The following is a 22573-nucleotide window of genomic DNA, read 5'->3' on the forward strand; positions in this document are numbered from 1 at the left end:
TATATTTATTATCATTGCTATACCAGGACCTTCGATCATTCATGTTATTCTACCATTCTTAGACATATATCTAAAATCTAACAATTGTATTGACTTCAATCAAATCGCATCTTGTTATCTTGTATTCCTAGGAAAACATATTCAGTTTCTTAAGCCTCTTTTTATTTCCTAAATAAAAATACAACACTTTTATGGCACACGAATCTCCCTCACAGCAGTGTATGTATGATCAGTTTAACAAGAGGGCTAGCGAATATTATATTGCTTAAGTACGAGCCCATTATTTTCCAAACTCTGATTAAATTTGTCTTGATGAAAAAGTCAATACACAAAAATTCAAAACTACGGTTAATAATTCCCTCCGTATAAGCTAAAAGAAAAAAAAAAAATCTTAATGAAAATAATGTCTGATTCAAATATAAACCCGCCAGTTGAACTCAAATTTAACTCTGGGTTTTTCGATGTAACTAGATCTCTGGTGAAAGCGCTTTCAACATTACAAAATCTATATGTTACAAAATTTCTACCAAAATCGTACTAACAGGAAAGTTCCTGACTTTAAATACCAAAATGCAAAAAAGCCAGGCTGCTCACACCACGCACCTCACACTCGTGACGTTTAACCACCCATACTGTCTTTTCTACAAAGTAACGTACATAACGATCACGTGACGGGCTAGTCCCTCGTGCAGTTAAAGTCAGTACGTAAAACACTAAAGCCAGAAATTCTAATCCAATATTTTCCAGACCTCAAATCATAATCTAATCTGCTTCACAAGGAATGGCCCGGCATGGCCAGGGGATTAGGCGTTCCACTTGTAATCTGAGAGTCGCGGGTTCGAGTCCCGGTCGCACCAAATATACTCGCCCTTTCAGCCGTGGGTGAGTTATAATGTGATGGTCAATCCCGTTATTCGTTGGTAAAAGAGTACCTCAAGAGCTGGCTGTGGGTAGTGATGACTAGCTGCCTCCCCTCTAGTCTTACACTGCTAAATTAGGGACAGCTAGTGCAGACAGCCCTCGAGTAGCTTTGGGCAAAATTAAAAAACAAACAAACAAACAATCACAGGGTATAACCTGACCTTAAATACTAAATACAAAAATAACAACAAAACAAGGATAATTTTGCCAAGTTCCTCGTACACGTAACCTGGTATCATTCATGTTTGTATCTGGCATAGATGCTTTTCTACAGATGATAGTTGTGCTGATGTCTCTGTGGTGATATCTGAGGTGGTGAAATGAACTCCCACTTCAGAGGTATGTTATCCAGTGTCAGCTTTATGGGCTGGATTGCTAGCTGGCAGGTTAGAAATCAAGAATTCTTGTTAATTCAAACTATTCTGCTCTGTCACTGAGATAGATACTACTAGTGTGGTAGCAAGTGATAGCTTCTGTTGTTATGGAATGTGTAAGACTAATCTGCTGGTGGCTTCTTCTGGATCGTGAATGTCATTCATCAATTCTGACAACATAGATTTAAGGTCACCTCTTGAAGTTGTTGACAATGCAGTAAACTCTAAAATATCAGAAAAAAAATCTCACCAGTAGATCCTGTAGTAAACTATGCGCAGGAGTTAGGGTCTGGAAAGAAACGAAGAGAGTCACTCACAACTGACAGGTTGAAATCTACAGATAACCAGAAAGTTTAATAATTTGATCTTAAATAATAGTAACGTAGAATTGAAAATGTAGAGCCAGAATAGCTTAAATTACTCAGAAAAACCCGGCTAAGAGTGTAGCTAAAGCTATTACAGCCCTGTTATACCAACGTTCTTCCTTAATTATACTCTAAGAACAGAATGTGAAAATACAAAGATGAAGTTTAATAGTCAAGCTGCATGTATAAAAACTTACGTAGACTTATGTTTAATCTATTTGGAGAAAACGATTCTTATCACTTGCATACATCTTGATCAATTCGGGAATTCTCTGATGCTGAGAATGATCCAAACAGAAAGCATTGTTCTCTAAGGTCATTACCATGATGATGATCTACAGCTATTTTGAAACCCTAATATATTCCTTACACTAGTATCTGGTTATTATACAAAACATGAATCGGAACCCTAACATATCTCAACCAAGAGTATCTGGTTGTTATACAAAACATGAATCGGAACCCTAACATATTCCTTCCACTAGTATCTGGTTATTATACAAAACATGAATCGGAACCCTAACATATTCCTTCCACTAGTATCTGGTTATAATACAAAACATGAATCGGAACTCTAACATATTCCTTCCACTAGTATCCAGTTATTATACAAAACACGAATCGGATAGAGTAAGAAAGAAGTAGAGACAGTTCAACAATACTTGGATGTATCTCAATATTTCTGACCACAGAAATTCAGTAACACCAACATCTCGCCATCCTCTCTTTTGTCTTTTATCAGATACAAACTTAGTACAGAAATGAGTTTTTATACAGTAACACCACAAAGGTGTTAGTTTGTTTGTTTGTTGTGAAATTTCGCACAAAGCTACTCGAGGGTTATCTGTGCTAGCCGTCCCAAATTTAGCAGTGTAAGACTAGAGGGAAGGCAGCTAGTCATCACCACCCACCGCCAACTCTTGGGCTACTCTTTTACCAACGAATAGTGAGATTGACCCTCACATTATAACGCCCCCACGGCTGAAAAGGCGAGCATGTTTGGTGTGACAGGGATTCGAACCCGCGACCCTCAGATTACGAGTCGCACGCCTTAACCCACTTGACCATGCTGGGCCCTTTCCGGTGGGATATCCTTATTGTGCCAGTAATGTTGGAACCCATTTGGGCCATCCAGGTTAAATTTTTCTCATCAGAGAACAAGACCTTCGCTCACTTTTCTACGTCTCATGTTTGGTGCTTCTCAGCAAAGTTTAACCGAGCTGTTTCGTGGTGTGGAAGGAGGCGTGGCCTTTGAAGACGTTTACGGTTTTTAAAGCCTTTCTCTTGTAAATGCCGTCTTGTTGTTCTTGAGCTGCATTCTGAGTCCTAAAGGGCCTTAATCTGGTTCGACGATCGGCTGGTGTCTTGACGAACAACCCGTCGAATCCTCCTGCTCTACTCCGGTGAAATTTTCTTGGGTCGACCACTTGAAGTTCTCGTTCCCTATCTCTCATGGTTTTTTAAGAAATTTGCAACAGCAGTTTTACTTTACTACGCCCAATCTCAGTAGCGATGGCACGTTGAGAGAGACCTTGCTTTTGTAGCTCGACAATTCTGCCACGTTCAAACTCTGTCAACTTTTTAGCCTTTGTCATGTTTTTACACAATGTAACACAGGAGATGTCAGTGGGAGATGTTGATAACGCTAATGCTTGAACACAAATGACTAAATATCGTTACGTGTTTATCAATTAACGCTTCGTTTTAGTATGGTCTTAAACTTTTGACCAGCTAGTATTTAGGCTAATTTCATAGTGTTCACATTTTCTCTGTTAAATGCTAAAAATGTTTTTTATTTTTATTTTCCGTTTTCTTATTTTCATCTTTTGAAGCTCTACTCAAATATGTGGTTGAGTCCAACAACACAAAATGCATATTTTTTTATTTATTTTTATTGGCCTTAAGAACTTTGCCAGCAATGTATGTACATTAAAGGAAAAATTATGGAAACATACAAGCTTACAGATACGAAACTAGATCAACAAGACCTACTAAAGATACCTGTTAAAAGTAACATAACAATTCATAAGATGCTTTTAATGGTAACTATGTAGTAAACTTATCAACAAAAATTTGTCACGAGGTTGCATACAGCACTTGTGTTCCATATGTGAACCTTTTGCTTTACAAAGAACATCACATCTTGTTTTCATGTTGCCATACAATGCCTCGTTGTGAAATATTATTTCTAACGTTCTATAATACTCCTCCACAGTTCAACAAAAATGATCTCCTTCTGACCGCCTAATATTTATAAAGGTTGAATAATGCCTCAAGAATGTTCATATTGGATACTATTACAAACAAAGCCTTTGTTGTGTGTATTCCAATGTTAAGACATAGTTTCACCACACTGGGATAATTGTCTTACTTTAAAATGAATCTCTTCTCTATGAATCTTGCTTCTGTGAGGACATTATGGATGAAATCTTACCTGTGATTGTCAGCTGTCAACGTACCATAAGTTTTGTGTAGATGAGTCAAAAACTTCTACTGATTTCTCACCATTCTTCACTATATCTTGTACTTTTAATACGATACTCTTCTCTTCTTTCAAACACGCCATCATTGATTGTTGCCAAACAGTTGGAACATTGTTTCACCTTTATAGAGTTCTCATTAAGTTGTTTGTGATCTATTGCACATTTCAATCTTTTGCTTTGTTTAATTATTCTTAGCAGTTGTTTTTGAAAAGCGACTTGTCTATCGGGACTACTTTGTGCTGATGTGTATCATACTGTTCTAGAGGTATCTAACATTCATTTCTACATTTACAAGAAAGTTATTAGCAAGATATGTACTCGACTGTTGTTTATCTCGCGAGAAATATACTTTGATATGGATATCATCACATTTTTAAAGAGTTCTGATTTTCTTCTCCAACCACATATTTTATTAGCAGTTCCGGTTCCGTGTACCTTGTGAAAATTCTTACATACAGCTCCTACGGAAACATGTCTTCTCAAAAATTTTTGCATGGAATATCCCGAATCAGTCGAAACTTTGACTTCGAGATGCTTTTGTGTGGTATTCAAATCCTGGAGAATACGACAGAAGATGTTATTCTATTACAAATAGTATGACTGCCTGTGCTTTCATATTTTCATACTAATGTGGTACATTCTAGCTGGTTAGATGACACAGTCAAACTGTAAAATATGTACACGTAATTATACCCTGATACAACTCATTTTCACACATATAAAGGGACGTTATTTTTGTCGTATTTGTCTTTTATACACTTTTCCATCATCTCTTTCACATAAGTAAGAATAGTATATTCCCATCGGTGAACTCAACAGATAACCCGATGTGGCTTTAGTATAACAAAACAAACAAACAAGAACAGTATATAAAAATTTTACAAACATAAGTTTGAACAGAACTTCATAAGCGACTAAAGAAAATCAACTGTTATTAAAAATTATTAAGCCATGAACAATTATATTTAATATGTACTGTTGTGAATAATAAAATTTACTTTCGATAGATTTTGTTTCTGTGGGAGTCTATAATTAAAATGATTCAACATAGTTTAATTTTTTATCCTTCGATAGCAGCATACTATAAGCCGATTGTCATTTTAGAATACTATAGGTATAAGTTATACAACACTACACAAAAATTATTATTTTATATATTTTATTTTTAATTATACCTATTAAAATGATTATTTCAAACCTATGAGAAGTTGAATATGACTAATGTATTTATTTACCCAATGTAGCTGAAGAAACTTACAGAATTGAAAAAAATATTCCCTGTCATTACTTATATGTTAACAAGACAATTATATATTCACATTTAATCGGAGTAGAAAAATAAATATTTTAGTTGAAATTGTTATAAATTCAACAATGTTCTCTTACGTAATCTTTCATATTACAACGAAACAACAGCAAGTAAAAAGAGTTCAGCTTGAAAAAAAATAGAAAAAAGCTGTTGTCTAAAAATGTGTTATATAAAAATGTATATGTTCTCTTTAATTTATAGTTTAAGTGCCAAAAGCTAGCGAATGGAATCCAGTAAACCTAAAATTTGTGTTTAAAAGTCACGTACACGATAGATTTTCCCAACTTCCTCTTAATTTATCAATTCTAATGGCAAAATTACGTGTAAAAATAGCATTTCAAATCTCTCTTTTATATCCCACAAGCCACCAGTCAAGAGACCTTTAGGACAATACTAGAACTCGTCAGTTGAGCAGGATTATAAGAAACAAAATTTTCTCCGACTAATTAACATGATGGACTTTTACAGAGCGGTCATAAGTGGTAGTAAGCCCATAAATAATTAATAACGGTTAACTTCGGCAACAGCTAATAATGCAATTATCAACCGTAGCTCGAATTCTTTTAGAATATAAACTCACTATTTCAGCATCCATTACTAGGAAATAAAAATAAAGAGCCTATTTCGGCAGGAGAAATATAATTACTAAAATTAGCAACAGATGGCACTAAAATGACTGTAAAATATTTGCTATTTCTCATGAAGCCCGAGCGAAAACGATGCTTAGAAAACGAAAAATATAAAATGTAAATAGAGCAAACTCAAACAACAACTAGTCAGTGAAAATAATATACATATATATATACAAATGTTAAGTTGCAAAAATAACATATAATCCACGCTTTCAGCTGGAAGATTACTACTCGATGGCTCAAAATAGCAAGAAACACTAGTTTTTTTTAATTACACAGGCCTGAAATTGTTTTATTGTACGCTGAATCTGAATTTCTATCATGTGTATATTTTTTTTTACAAAACGTCTTAAAGAAATACATAAAAGAAAGACCATAACATGTAGATTTGAGTCTATGATAAAAGACGTAGATTTCACACACACTGAAAAAAACAAACAGGATGAATGAGAATGCATATTCGTTTGACTACAGCGTTCTTCCCTTATCTTCAATTTGTTTGTATTTTTGTTAACAAATATAATTATAGAAACCTGGTTTGCTGACAATGATACTGCTATCTTTGAGAAGTTTACAACAAACGATGAAAGCGAAAAAACAGCAAACTTCTCATTTCACCTTCACAGCTGGTGCATCACACAAACTGATTGGGATAACATGGAAATTACAAAAGAAGTCTAAAAACAGTCTAGTCTTTCTTCCATTTCTCATTTAAACTTGTCAATATATGGATCCTAGACACATATTAATGAACCATAGGGAACCTTTAAACGTGTCTAGACATGAATCTATTCATGGGAGAAGAAAGGCTTCAATAAGAGTTGTCATTTTCACCTATCTAAAATCATGTAATGTCATCTGGTCTCACAAACACATCAGCATACTTCCTGACAAATCACTGAGTTGCTTTCACTATATTTCGTCGTTAAAGTTCTCAAGCCGAATGATCTATAGTGCGTTGGCTACTTCATATTTGCTTTAGCATTTTGTGGCACAAATACAGCTCTAGCATTGACTACTTCCACCTTGGTTTACATGCTGATCAACAATAATTACAAAGAATTGCTAGGTCTTTATCTCTTGTTAGACAGATGGCAACCATTGACAATGCTGTCAGCTTTATGGACAGAAAATAGTTAATCACATGATTGGCTGCTATAACTATGTTACTAGGCACCAATGCATTATATTTCATCCAGCTTAAACCACAAAAGGTTTTGTTTGTTTGTTTTGAATTTCGCACAAAGCTACTCGAGGACTATCTGTGCTAGCCGTCCCTAATTTAGCAGTGTAAGACTAGAGGGAAGGCAGCTAGTCATCACCACCCACCGCCAACTCTTGCGCTACTCGTTTACCAACGAATAGTGGGGTTGATCGTCACATTATAACGTCCCTAGGGCTTAAAGGAAGAGCATGTTTGGCGCGACCGGGATGCGAACCCGCGACCCTCAGATTACGAGTCGCACGCCTTAACACGCTTGGCCATGCCGGGCCAACCACCAAAGATCAACAATGACAAGGAGGCACTAGTATTCCCTCTGCTACATACACTTGGGCAGTCTACTGTTTCCGAACCTAATCTGATTGGCAGTGGATGACTTCCCCACAGAAGAGTATTTCGTGCATTGCTCAGAAAAACTAAGATGCCAATTCCATACCTGAGGTTGGAAGTGACTAAAGTAAATCCTTAAGCAACACACCTAGACTGAGCTAAAGACTCATTTCTCTTCTAATGTATAATCTGCTGGTCTTTGCCAGAACAAATCCAATATCCATTGTTCATATAAGTGGACTCATTCAAAGGACTTGAAAGAGATTGTGAGATCCAACAGTGTATGTGCTACTCTTGTTTCGATCAGGAATTCATCAGCTTGTCTTTGTGCCCTATCAGCACATATGAGGCACATTGCCCAGCTCTGCTCTCTGTATTTCCCAAAAACTGTGATCATGCTGTGGGCTTTGTCAGATTTTCTGAGCATTTTCCACAGTGTTTTCCACTTGTAGCTGATAATTCTGAACCAATTGATATGATGGTTAGTAACAATAACTTTGTTTATTTTAATGATCTGCAAAGTGATAACATTTTGAGTTGGCTGTAGTCTGTTGAGACATTGATTGAAGATATTAGTTCTATTTGGTGCTCAGCAAAGTAAACCCAAGTTTTTGCTAATGTCTTAGTAACTCACAAGCAAAGCAAATTCTCAATTATTTTCATGCTGTAGAAATTACAAGTGGAAGGCATCATCCTTTGCTGTGGATTACATTCCATGGGCAGACCTTGCAGGGGGATGTGTTCTATAAACATACGTGCAGCAGCATAAACTCCCGTGGCAGACTTTGCTGTCGAGTGGACGTACATAGCTCTGCCCACTTTCTATAGAACAGTATGGCTGCACTGAATTGCAAACATTCTTGGGTGACTGGTTATTAGCCATTCACTTAGGTTTACTTTGATGTAGTGGAGGTACCTAATCACCTTTAACGGTACGGCAGGCTTCTTTTTTTGCCGGTTGGCCTGGATTAACCACTTTCAAATCTGTCATTACAGACACTACTTCCATAAACATTCCCAAGTACTGTTGCATAACGTCTTAGGGGACTCCTTTGGTAAATTAATGGACAAGATATTCTCTTAATCTTCAAAGGTCATATTGCAGCAGTATATACAGTCATGTCATCCCATGTAGTTTGTTAAAAACATTAATGTAGGCATCAAGGCAGTCAGTGCCAATCCTCTTCCAAGACTTAATCTCACCCTTATAGATCGTCTGATACTTCACCAGTTCATGTTAGAGGTGTAGCTTTTATACACTTGCCAACCAGTTTTTCTACTGCTCCATGTCTAGATGTTTGACAGTGACGAAGGCTAGATTCTCTAAACACAGGGAGAAGCATTGAAGGGATTATTCTCGAGTCCATCCAATCTAAGCACTGACTTTTCTGAAACACCTCAGGTTCTTTTTCACCATCTCCTTGGACATTTAGACGTAACTTATTTGTCCTTGCTCACCATACTTCTATACAATCAGTTATACGATTTTACTAACTTATCAGTGTATCTCTAAACAAATCACTGAGTTGAAGGACACTGCTGTTGACCTTCTTAAACAACGTGTCGTATTGAGCAATACCCTCTCTGATGTTGATAGGTAATATCCTTTTCCAAGAATAACAATGAAAGAAATGTAGCTTCGAACAAAACATTCAACTTTCTTGACTGTGTTAAACTTGCATACATAAAGAACGAATAATCAATTCAGAATAAACACTATAATATTACAAGAAGATAGAAACAATGATATTTTGAAATATTGCAATTAATGAAATATACGTGAGGATATCAATAGCTTAGCATAAGAAAGTAGAGAAGAGTAGTATTGAATCTAATAGACAGTATATGTGTTTGTTATAGCAAAGCCACATCGAGTTGTCTGTTGTGTCCAGCGAGGGGATAAAACTCCTGTTTTTAGCAATATATGGTGTAATACATTTAAGTAATCAACACACACATATGTATTATTCAAAGTTAAACACACACATAAGATAAATTAATATATGACACGAGATTTGAAAGTTAGCCATGAAGCTACACGATAAGCTATATGTACTCTGCTTACTACGGGAATCGATACCTGGTTTCTAGTGTTGTAAGTCTGCAGACAAACCGCTGTGCCACTGGAAGGCAGTTAGAGATATAAAAGTAAAGAAATATAAAATAATGTAATTACTTTTCCTATAGTTTTAGAATCATATTCACCAAAAGCTATAGGTTTACTAGAGTACTATTAACTAAAAAACCTGCGCAGAACTGTATTTCTCACCACGCACATACGTAATTTTTTAGAGAATCTATCAGTAGGAGATTACCTATTACAACAATGAGCAAGTCAAAACGGCTTATTACATTCTTAGACAAATGATAATTTATAATAATAAAATAGGTGTGTCTGCAGGTCTGTGTATCTATGTGTGCGCGACCACTATAACTCCAAGAAGAAAGAACCTAAAAACATAAAACTGGGCATACATACTAAGTGGACCCTGAAGTGTGCTGCTGGGTATTATTACTACTCCACGTGTGTACTTACTTGCGCATCTTTCCATGAGATACGATAGCGAAAAACCACAGGGTAAAGAATATGTGACTGCCACATCTGCAAGAGAAAATAACCTAATATTTTCCTCTCATATTAAGTGGACTGCGAGGGTGTACACCTGGGTGTTACTTATCTTATCCATGTGTATGCGCGCATTTGAATCTTTCTAATGAGGCAAGTTAGTAAAACCCACATAGGAAGGAAATAGTTCCTTATGTAACAACATCTAATATATAGAAAAGCCAGTGCATATTGATAACAATGTGTTCCAATAGTGGCTTTTATGTCATGTTGCTTAGCAACAAAAAATATAGGTTGCTATTCTTAAACATATAAACTACAATACTGAAAAATATTTATTGATTTCTTAATTTAGATATTCATTGATTAAAAAGGTTTGTTTTTCATTAAAACGTTTGATTATATAACAAAAACTTCATTCAAAAAATGTTTTAAGTTTAGAATTGGATGGATAATTTTATTTTCATGATAAAGTTTATGCATTTGGTTATATAGTAGGTTATCTCACACTATTTTTGTTTGTTTTTTTAATTTTGTGCAATGCTACACGAGGGCTATCCGCCCTAGCCGTCCCTAATTTTGGAGTGTAAGACTAGACGGAAGGCAGCTAGTCATCACCATCTACATCCAACTCTTGGGCTGCTTTTTTACCAAAAAATAGTGGGATTGACCGTCACATTCCACGGCTTAAGGGACCAACATATTTGGTATGACGTAGATTTTAACCCGCGCCCCTCGGATTACGAGTCGACTACCTTAACCACATGGCCATGCCGGACCCTCACACTTTGTTTTTAATTTATGCTTATTTATTAATTTTCATAAATCATAACAACATTCACTACACTAATATTTCTCGGCCTTCTTGCATCTCATCGCTAAAGTCGTAATGGGCAGACAGTAATCGAACTATTCTATCAGGAATATAGTAATCTGGAATATTATCAACCTAATAACCCGAGCAAAGCAGTGTACTTTCGCTGGTATAGAATAAAGTGACACATCTAAATGATCCCCCGCTGGTATAGCGGTAAGTCTACAAATTTACAACGCTAAAATCGTGAGTTCGATTACCCTCGGTGGACTCAGCAGACAGCCCGATGTGGCTTTGCTATAAGAAAATATACACACACATCTAAATGAAAAAATTTTCTACTTTATTTCATTGCGTCGTTTCGAGCAGACTCCCTTCTTCAGACAGTAAAGACCTTATTATAATGAAATTAGTTCAAAAAAATATTTGTGCTTCGATGGACTGACAGTTTGATATTTTTATCATAAAAATGGGACGTTTCGTTCCTTACAAGAAAAGTTCTCTGGACACTGAGATAAAAAATGGGACGTCTGATAACCCTAGAAATGAAGTATAATAACACCAAAGTATGATTTTCATGTATAGTGATTTCAGTTATTATTGCGTGTTCCTTATTTCTTAATAGGAGGTCATTATTCTAACTTACATAAATAGAGAACTGTTAAATATTTATTACGAAAAAACGCGACTAACTGGCGTTCATCCACGCACTGCAGTTTAATTATCAGATGCCACCTTTTAAGGAAAATAAGCGCCATCTTCTGGTGAAGTGTTTGATTAAAGTGAAAGTAATAGTGAGTGACATAAGAAGTAAGAAATAGTGGAAGATACGAGTAGACAATTGCTGTTTACGTTGAATTTTCTTTATCAACAACCAAGATGTCTGCTCACTGTCCTGAACAAATGAATAGTAAAACACTAAATATACCAGCAAGAATTATGTTGAATGACGCATCGCACCTTCCGAGCGATTACAGCTCAACGCCAGGAGGCACCATCTTCTCCACAACACCAGGCGGTAGGTATATAACATTGGATGACCTTGTTTTGTTTTCATTATATTACGTTTACAAAGCAGTGAAGTCATTTACTCGTAGAAATAAAAAGTTTCATCTCATGTGTCACACGTTATTATTTTTTATAAAGAGTTAATTTAACTCGTCGTTCAGTAGCTGAACTTATAGATCACTGTCAAGTATTGGACTATGTTGCTTTCTTTCAATTCAAAGCAATCATGGTGTATCAGAACCACGTGATGTTGTTTTGACTTGAAAGTGATAGTTATTGATCACATGCTCTTTTAATTTTAGTTTACCTATGTTTTTGTTTTGTTTCAGGTATATTCAAAAACAGGGTCCTTCTTTACAGTTTGTAATGTTTATATGTATGCAATATGAACTATATAAGTTGTCATGTGCAAGAACTAATTTAACTTTCCAAAATAGACAGCTGATAAACATGGAACATTATTTTAATTAATATACTTTTAATTCGTCCAAAACAGTCATTGAATGTTTCATTTACATGATATTATTTTCCTGCATAATCAGTTGGTATTTGTTTACATGTATTATGATATATTGAAGTGAAAATGAATAATAGAAAATTTGATTTTAATGTATTGAACATTTTAAGCATAAAAATAAATTTTGATTTTATTTTTGTTTTTGTATCACATTGCCATGTATGTTTACTTACCGTAGTATAAATGTTAAATATTGGAAGAGATGATTTAATCAAAAAGACAGAATTTAGCACAATAGGCTGTTTTTTATTTTGTTTGTTTCCTTGGAATTAAGCACAAAACTACCCAGTGGGTTATCTGTGCTTTGCCCTTCATGGGTATCGAAAACCATGTCTTAGCAGTATGTGTCTGCAGACATACCACTGTGCTACTGGGTGGCTATTCTATATTAAAGACCTATTAAACATTTAATTCAAGAATCATGTTGTTATTAACTAAATTTTAATAAGTATACAGTATTAAGTGAATGAACAAACTGTGTTTTCTTTGAATGTTTAAGGTGAAAATTGCTGTCTGATTCACATTATTCTAGAACAATTGGTCACTTGTATAAAATAAACTTTAGATAAAGTTTAATTGGTAATTAGTTTTATAAAACTTTATAATAATCTTTCCAATTTTAAATGTCAATACTGGAATTCGTGTATTATAATTATATTAAACTGAAACATGACACTCATAAAGTGTTTATTAAAAATAATAATTTGTAAAATAAGAACATGAAAAACAAGGTGAAATTTTCACTGAAACTCTAACAGCAGGAATGTAGTGTCTTGCATTCAATATTGGGATATATCTCAGCATTGCAAATGCTTACAATTTGCTGTTTGGCCCAGCATGGCTAGATCATTAGAGTGCTTGACTGGTAATCTGATAGCCACAGGTTTGAACCTCTGTCACACAAAACGTGCTTGCCATTTCAGTCATGGGAGTGTTATAATGTGATGATCAATCCCACTATTCATTAGTGAAAGAGTAACCCAAGAATTGTTAGGAGGAGGTGATGACTAGCTGACTTCCTTCTAGTCTTACGCTGCTAAATTAGGAATGGTTAGTGCAAAAATTCAAAACAAATAATCAAACAAATGTTAAATATTCAACATTTAATCACTTGAACTTGGTGTTCCAGAATTTTACCAGTATGTGTGAGAATATACAGTGTACCCTGTTCCAGTGTCACTGAACTGCATTTGTGGTAATTTTATTGAATTTATATTATATAAAACTTGAAGTTATTGGTGCAAACATAAAATAGTGTAGAACTGATCATAGCATTTGGATTAACATGTATTTTATTTACTGCTAATTTTAGTAGATTTCAGTATTTTACAAACATGTAACAACAAAAGTCATATTAATAAGCTTTATACTTTTCTGAATGTTTTTTTAGTGTTTAGCTATTTTTTAAAAGTTAAAATTAAATCTCCACCACTGTTTTATAGTTTTAGTTTAATTAGCATGAAAACTATGAGTCTTCTCTTGAATATTTTCTCACCTGTAGTAAAATGTAAAACTTAATTGATCAGATAAGATATTGCTTTTTCATTTGTGAAAACAATATTATTTTGAAAATGATCCACACTTTAAAAATACTTCTTTCCTCCTCAGTAAGGTTGTCATAATAATATTTTATAAATCCAATGTTAATTCTTAATGTCTTAATGTTAATGTCTTTTGACATTTCACTTAGGCATAAAAAGGTTTTGTCAAATGTTATAATTGTTGCTGCAGAAAGTAAATCTTTGAAAAACCAAGTACTGCATTTGGTTCTTATATATTTTTCATTGAAACTTTTAAATGTTTATACATTTAGGTACTCGGATAATATATGAACGGGCATTCTTGATGCAACTAAAAAACTCTCCAGTTGCAAAAACACCTCCCAAGAACATGCCTACCATACAAGGTGTGACATCTTGTGGCCTTCAAATAGCAAAGAATAAACCTGTGGAAAATGGACTATCTGAGAAACTAAGTGCTGGAGGTAATCAGGGTAAATTTAAATTAGTTTTAGAATTTGTTATATAAAAACTTGCAACAGGAGACTTGATATATATTTATATGTTCATGCAGTTATCTAGCAGGAGAAACTCTAATCAACCAGTTTGTCTTCTTTCTTAAACATGTTTGACTTTGTTATATTAGAAGATGTACTGTTGAGTGAGGTTTCACAATTTAAAGAAATATTAAGTAGACTTAGCAATGTAATGGTTTTAATTTCTAAATCTCATCTTCAGAATATTGTATACCAGGGTGCAGTAATACCAGCTGGCATGTTTTTCCAAGATGAAAGGAAAAACAACTAAAACTTTGGATTCAAATTTCAAGCAGTCCAATGAGGGAAAGCAAACTACTGAAATATTAAGATTTTACTGAGTGTTATATAATTTCTGACAGTGTATGGCTTGTCAGATAGAGTGTTTGGCTTGCAGTCTAAGTGTCATGAGTTTGAATCTTAAGTACTGAAATTGCTTGTCCTTTATGGTTGCCATCTGTGTCAGTCACCCAGGTGTAAAAATTCTTGACTTACAAAAATACCAAACTATTTTGGTTTACAGGCCATTAGAGACAAGAAGAAAACAGTGTATTATATGAAAAAGTGCATAAAAGTATGATAAATAAATTACTTTGTAAAACATTGGGTATAATATTCATGTGTTTTTTTGCACTATATAATTGTATAATAAATAATTTGTTTTTCATTAATAGAGTAAATTTAATCAGTATTATATTTTCATATTTCATAAAAGTGCTCAATTTCAAAATAGTTTTTTATGAAAGTAGGATTAATTTTTCTTTATCATTGCATTAATAAGTTCATTATTCTCTTTATTAAGTTATAATTTTTAAGTCGTATTGATATACCCAACAAAATTACATGTTCTCTTGTGATGCCTAAGTTGATCTAAAACATGGAAGTGTTAGTAACAGTTCTAGTTGCAACACGATATACTCGTTTAACTTACAATAGTTTTAGTATTTTCATTTCTTGCATTGTAATGACATATCACTCTTAATGAGTCAGATGTGGCAACTAAGTATGGGTACATTATGCAAACAAAAAGTCTGCATTTCTGTACTAAGCCATACTGTATACATTTCTGTAGTAAGCCATACTGTATACATTTCTGTAGTAAGCCATACTGTATACATTTCTGTAGTAAGCCATACTGTATACATTTCTGTAGTAAGCCATACTGTATACATTTCTGTAGTAAGCCATACTGTATACATTTCTGTAATAAGCCATACTGTATACATTTCTGTACTAAGCCATACTGTATACATTTCTGTAGTAAGCCATACTGTATACATTTCTGTACTAAGCCATACTGTATACATTTCTGTACTAAGCCATACTGTATACATTTCTGTACTAAGCCATACTGTACCATTCCGTGTTTTATCTTAGAAAAAACAAAAACAAAAAAACAGCACCAAAGAAATGATTGCCCACTTGGAGTGTTCCTTAGTGATTGTGTACAACACAGTATGGTTAGAAGTAGGAAAGTGGTGACACTGTTAATAGAATGTGTGTCACTCTTCAACAGTTGTTGTGCCCTCCTGCAGCAAGGCAGGTTAAACAGTCCTATTTCTTTCTGTCAAGTTGGTTGAGGTGAGACACATGCAGAACAATCTGATTGTGCCCTTATCATTCTACACTTTTTGACTTGCCGACTACTTAGATGTGGTTGCTTGGTAGGTACTGCAAGAAACTCTTATTCATCTCTGCAACATTGTGGACTCTTTCACTTTCTGCATCTTTTCCTTTTAGGAGAAGTGTATACCTTGGTTGAAGTAATATACACTCTCCCATGAGTATGCTCCTACAGAATCACATTTTATGTGCATCCCATTAAGTGCTTTCAGAAGATTGCTCATTTAGTTTCATTGCTTGAATCTGCTTCTCTACAATTTAAATGTGAGATTCTAGCTATTCTGTGTGAATAGATAAGTTATTGTCGCAGAAGTAAACATTTCCTCTACTTTAAAATGTATTTTCAACAGATACCTCTTCTGACCTTTCCACCCATCCTTCCAACTTTCAGAGCACTTTCTTCTAGCTTCTTCTTAGCATGAAGTTATTTTGAGCAAAGTGCTGAAGGGGAATTACTGTACAAGGAGGTTATGTCACCTTCCTATTAGTGTAGGACTGTTGTCATATGATGATGTTATCATGCACTAATACAGTTTATGTTAACCTTGTGATTATTAGGTAGGAGTTAACTAAAAGCTATTGGCATGCAAATCTCATAGGCTGATGCACAAGAAATTACTTTATGTAAGAAGGCAATTATCTAATGGGAATACATTTTCTGGTAAAAAAAAATATTAACTTTCAATTAGTTTATTGTTTTTGAGACATTAATTGCTTTATTCATAATTCTGATCAGTCATTAATTTTATGTCACACATTGACATAATCAGCACTTGTATCTTAATGGTACTCTATTGATTAATCAGGTGAATTGCCCATCTTTAATAAGCAGTGGAGCTAATATGACACTTCTCCATAGTTTCTACTAGTTCATCAACACTGTTTTGGAATGAATCATTCTGGTGTTTCCAAACATCTTATATTTGTTCTGTTGGTTTCAAGTTTGATAAACATGCTGATTAGTCTCTTTGTTTAACATCTTCTTCTTTATGCAAGTTCCAAAACTATTGAGCACTATTCAAAAGAAATTCTGGTAAATTTAACCTACATATGGCAATAGCCAGTAGCATTTGTAGTGCAATATCTTAGCAAATAAAGGTCAGATTCACCACCAGTACTAATCTCAGCCCAACAGTGTATGCATGCTTTTCTTCCATGAAATTAAGGCTGAATATGGCCCTTTGCATTCTTCAAATATATACACATCCCTTGCAACAACCTGAAGCATGATTCGCCTGTGAGAAATTCATCCAAATGTTGTTTGATTAAATCATGTGTTATTCACATTGTTGAAACAGGGATGTAAAGGAAGCTACCATACTGGTTATCAGGAATAAAAACCAATCCAATGAAGCCTGTTTATGACCAAGTTATTGACCTTAACATCATGGAAATATCTAAGTGTCTTTGTTGAAGTCCTGGCATGTTTCACTATATTTCTTGGTCTATTTAAACTCAGATGTTTTCCATATCACATGATCAGCCTGTTTTGCATAAAGGTGTACTGAAGGGTTCTAATAACATTATTAATTAATTGGTAATTACATCTTATCATGATTGTTATATAGAAAATACAGAAAACTTTGATTATCCTTTATTTCTTTTGAGCAGTATTCAAGATGAATTAAGTGTCTATACTCCAGAGTTTTAGATAACTAGTGTATAGAATATTTTTCTTGTTAGCACCATTTTACACAAAAGTAATCTCTTAGTTGTACATAAAATAATAAAATTATTTCAATATGTTTGTAAAGTTTGCTAAATTATTATTGCTTATTTAAAATTGTTTTTTCAATGTCAGTAAGACCTATATATATATATATTTTATATATTTAACAATTGTTTATTAATTAGTAATACTGATTAAATATATAACACCTTTTTTGATCCCTTTCAATTATTGAAACTTAAAGGTTTTCATATTCTCTGCTCTCAGTGGCTCAGGAGTAAGTCTGAAGGCTTAGAACACTGAAAACCAGGTTTTGATACCTGTAAATAGCCCATTATCAAAAATAAATTCACTGTTCTTGTCTCTTGAATTTACCTGAGTACAAATAGAATAAAGTTGAATATATATTTTATAATATGAGTCATAAAACTGCAAAGCTTTTATACTCACTTTAACTGTTTCAATATCTTGAAGGCAAAGAAATATTCTTCAAATCAATGCATTCATCTGAACAGTTTTATAGCATAATAAAGGTGTTTTTTAATGAAACATTTAATATAGAATAAACAAAAGCATTAATAAAAAGTTACAGATGACAGTTTTCCAAGTGGGGGTTTTAGCATCTGTATGAAGACGTTAGGTGAAGACAGATTGTATTAAACTTCTGAATTTTAACTTTGAAGGATTATTTATTCTTTTATTTTACCAAGCTGTTTTCAGAAAAGCAAAATACAGAGACTTCCTTGGTTCTTTAATAGCTTATAGGCCAGTGATGGAAAACCTAGAGAGAGCGTGCCCAAGAGGCACGCAAAAAAATTTGCTTGCACGAGGCATGCAGTTCCACCTCTTGATTCCTCAAACTATAACACTAACCTGTAATACATAAGTATATATATAATGATTATCATTATTGCCAGTGCAGCAGCAAACGATTTTCTCTAACCTGGGAGCAGTGAGAAACGTTCACAGGAGATGTCTCATGCCCTCTTGGTACCAGCTTTGCAGTTGCTGGAACGTGCGACATTGGATGATGTGTTGAATTCGTCGCAGACCTGGTGTACACATCAGTATTTGAGTAGAAATAAATATATACTGTTGGTATTGGCTTTGCTCTACTTATTTTTCTTCTGTTGTTTGTGAATGGATATTTAGTGATAATAATGGTAAATATGCATTTATTTTATCACAGTAAATTTATCACTTGTTCAAATTATGTTATTTGGCATGACATTTGTATATTTTTTATCAGGTAACTAATTATAGATTTATTTTTATATCAATAACAAATTTTCACCTTCTGTTACGTTATGGTAAGTTAAATTATCGTATTTAAGCTAACTGATGAGGTATTTTTAAATTGCATTTACCCTACTCAGCTTGTCAAAATGTCAGCTCAGCCAGCAAAGAAACAAAAATGCTCAAATGGAAGGAGCAGCAGCAGAGATTTTCAAAAATGATGGACTGAAAGATTTGTCATGATAAAAAAGGATGATAAAGCATTATGTATCTTATGTTCTGAAACAGTGGTGTGCAGGACTTTTTCTGTAAAGCAGCATTGTGAAACTGTTCATAAATGGCTTTGTGATAAGAGTGAGTAAGAATAAAAATAACACATTTCTTGAGAAGTCAGCAACAACAATAACATGCAGTCAAATGTTTTGATGAAATTCGTTTTAGGTAGTTCCTACTTAATTGCTGCTAGTTTTGAGATTTCAAATATGGAAAACAACTTAGTGATGGGGTGAATATTAAATAATCATGTATAGAATGTTCTCCTTTCCTTTTTGACAGTTTTCCAGAAAAAGAAGAATAATTATTCAGCACATTAAGGAACTGCCAATGAGTAGAAACACAGTAAAAGATAGAATATTAAAGATGAAAACAAACATGGCAGAACTGCTAACAAAAGATATTGGTTCATGTAAATTTCTTTCCATTTGTTTTGATGAGAGCACTGATGTTACATCATCAGCTAAGCTAGCCATTATTGCTCAGTTTTGTAAGGGTGATGAATCCATTATTAAATTCAAATAAATTTTTATGAAGTTTAAATTCACAGGTTTTTGTAATTGAGTTAAATATTCTCCAGCTTTACAAAATTACAATTATGGTACTGTCCACACATAATGCAAGTTTTATGTAACTTGGTTTATTCAAATTATGCACTAGCAAAGTGTGAAACCTTATTTTTAAATTAATTAATTAAAACCAAGTGTTCTAAACACATGCAAGACACTGTAGAAATTGTTAAAGTATAACTTTAAATATTTAACAAAGTACTTTATCTAAGTAGAACCTTAGAATGTTTAGTATTATCACTTTGTGTTAAAAATAATAAAACAAAGTATTGGTTTGAAACTAGTTACACTATAAAACCATCTCAAGAGTTTTTGGTTTAGTCAGGATACCCATATTTTTTTTCACAAAGTCTATTATACATTCTTGTATACTTACTGATTTAGACATAGTATGTATTATTATCATAATTTTTTTTCTCATAATACGTGATTGTGTAGATAGATAAAAACAAATATTCCTGATGTACTCATTATGTTTCCTTTATTACAACTGCATATAATATCAGATTTATGATGTTTTTGCATATATAGATGTTAAACTTTCCTTGAAAAATTTTAATTTTTACATTTAGAACATCAGGAGGAGCCACAATTCCAACTGGACATCTGAAGGTTTTCAGAAATCTTAGCCTGATGTGGGATGGTTTAGTGTTTAACTACTGGTTATAGTCCATGTGGGCCTTTCCATGCTACAATTGTCTCCAGCGTCATCTGTGGTAACGATTCTCATGATTTTTCAACTCTTATTATCAGAGAGTTATTAACTACACATTTAATCAATAGTATCAGACAGGATCAAGGGGGTAGTCTTGTCTTATATTTTCTTTTCTATTTTTTACTGGTGAATATTTTATCACATCAAGATCTTGGTGTTAACATTACAGATTTACTTTGTTGGTTTTTATTGTTAACAGCAGTTGGAAAGTTTTATTCTGTGTCTTGGTTCTGCAAAACAAATCAAGCTGAAGTCTTTGTTTTTCTCTTTTTTTATTGTTTCAACATTTAACTATGTTCTGTTAAAATTTTGTAAATGAACCTGTAGGTTCATCTACTTTCACCTTGCTCTTATCCAGAAAAATGTTTTGCTATATCCTAACTTTAAGTAAACAAAATCTCAAGTGACATCTATTATTTTGACATTGCCATATTTGCTAATTTCTTCTTTTGTTCTGAGTAGTTTTAACATGAATACCTGGATAGTTTGCCATACAGTTCATGTGTAGTGTTTATGTATACATGTAGCTGAAGCTGAGAAAATATCTCCATATAGAAAAATAATGAAAGGAAAGCAAAGAGCATAGGATTTAGCATGAATTATAAATTTGAAGAAAAATAAAACAAATGTACACCTTTTTAAGGAATCATGGCTCTTTATTATTGACTTTGAAGATAACATAACTTCAGTTGCTTATAAAATTTAAAAGATTTATGTTATTTCTGAAAGAGATTTCTTAAGCAGAAATTTTGTATGAATCAGAATGAATGTGTTTTTAATTTGGAGTAATTATAATGTAAAAAATATCTAAAAATAAGTTACAGTTATTAATGAAAGTAACTCATTTGTAAACTTTTTTTTATAATGATATAGTATGAAATTTGGGTAATTCTACTGTTTTCAATAAATTCTTAACGCATTTTGTTTCAACATATAAAGAACATAAAAATTATGTTATGAAACTATCTAGTAAGATTTTGTAGAGAAGCTTTTCAAAGCTTATCTCCTGCTGGGACAGCAGTAAGTTTTCAGATTCACAATGCTAAAATCAGGGATTCGATTTCCCTTGATAGACACAGCAAATGGCCCATTGTTGGCTTTGCTTTAAAAACACACACACACACACCTTTTCAAAGATTGTCACTAACAGAAAAATTTTAATCTGCATTTGTCTTTTTTTTTTTACACAAAACAGTCAAATTGTAAATATTTTAATTTTACACTTTGTATTATTTTTAAATTTTATTATTTGACCATTAATAACAAACTAACTGTAAACAGCAACATACTGAAGAGAAAAACGAAATTCATTGGATTTAAGTATAAATCTTCTTGTAAGAATATGTGGATAGGAATAATGAAATTAATCAAGTTATTCTATCTAGGTAGATTAATAAATACTGAGTTCTTAAATCAACTCAGTGTTCTATGTAAAAAAAATAATTAAACATACATATTTTTGCTGATAACAAATATCAAATGATATAATCAAAAATACTGAATGGCTTCACAAAAAAATAGAAGCATACATATTGTATGAATATAGACATATGAACATTATACAATTTCTGAGATAGCGTTGTTAATGGCTATATTTTTATATATGGACCAATCATCTCAATAATAACAACATTATAATATTTAAGTATGTGTATGGTTGATAACCAATATAAATTTTGAATTCTGCCTACTTCCTTAAATTCTCATTGCTTTTACAACATAAGTTTTCCTAAAAAAAACACCAATATAATGCTACAAGATAAGCCGCATCAAATGAACTTTCACATTGTAGTAGCATGATATAAATAAACAACATATAATGATAATTCATTCTAATGCTTTTAGTATCAGTTCCTGGCTGTTTACTAGTCCTTTGTTGTTTTTTTCATTCTTACGAGCATTATAATTCTTA

General features: G+C 33.2%; 1 protein-coding gene across 2 annotated transcripts; it reads left to right on the forward strand.

The window, feature by feature from the left end:
* Window positions 1-11758: 11758 nt before the first annotated feature.
* On the forward strand, window positions 11759-21300 carry LOC143233885 (eukaryotic translation initiation factor 4E-binding protein 1-like). Of its 2 annotated transcripts, none has more exons than XM_076470741.1 (3): window positions 11759-12034; window positions 14355-14525; window positions 20519-21300. In XM_076470741.1, the coding sequence occupies exons 1-3, from the start codon at window positions 11896-11898 to the stop codon at window positions 20554-20556; spliced, it is 348 nt and encodes a 115-aa protein (XP_076326856.1). In that variant the 5' UTR covers window positions 11759-11895; the 3' UTR covers window positions 20557-21300. The 2 variants fall into 2 exon arrangements, with proteins under 2 accessions (XP_076326856.1, XP_076326855.1); XM_076470740.1 differs by having other exon boundaries at window positions 11760-12034; window positions 14355-14534.
* The last annotated feature ends 1273 nt before the right edge of the window (window positions 21301-22573 follow it).

The sequence above is a fragment of the Tachypleus tridentatus genome, chromosome 12, assembly GCF_004210375.1.
Source record: "Tachypleus tridentatus isolate NWPU-2018 chromosome 12, ASM421037v1, whole genome shotgun sequence".
In the NCBI taxonomy this organism is placed as follows: Eukaryota; Metazoa; Arthropoda; class Merostomata; order Xiphosura; family Limulidae; genus Tachypleus; species Tachypleus tridentatus.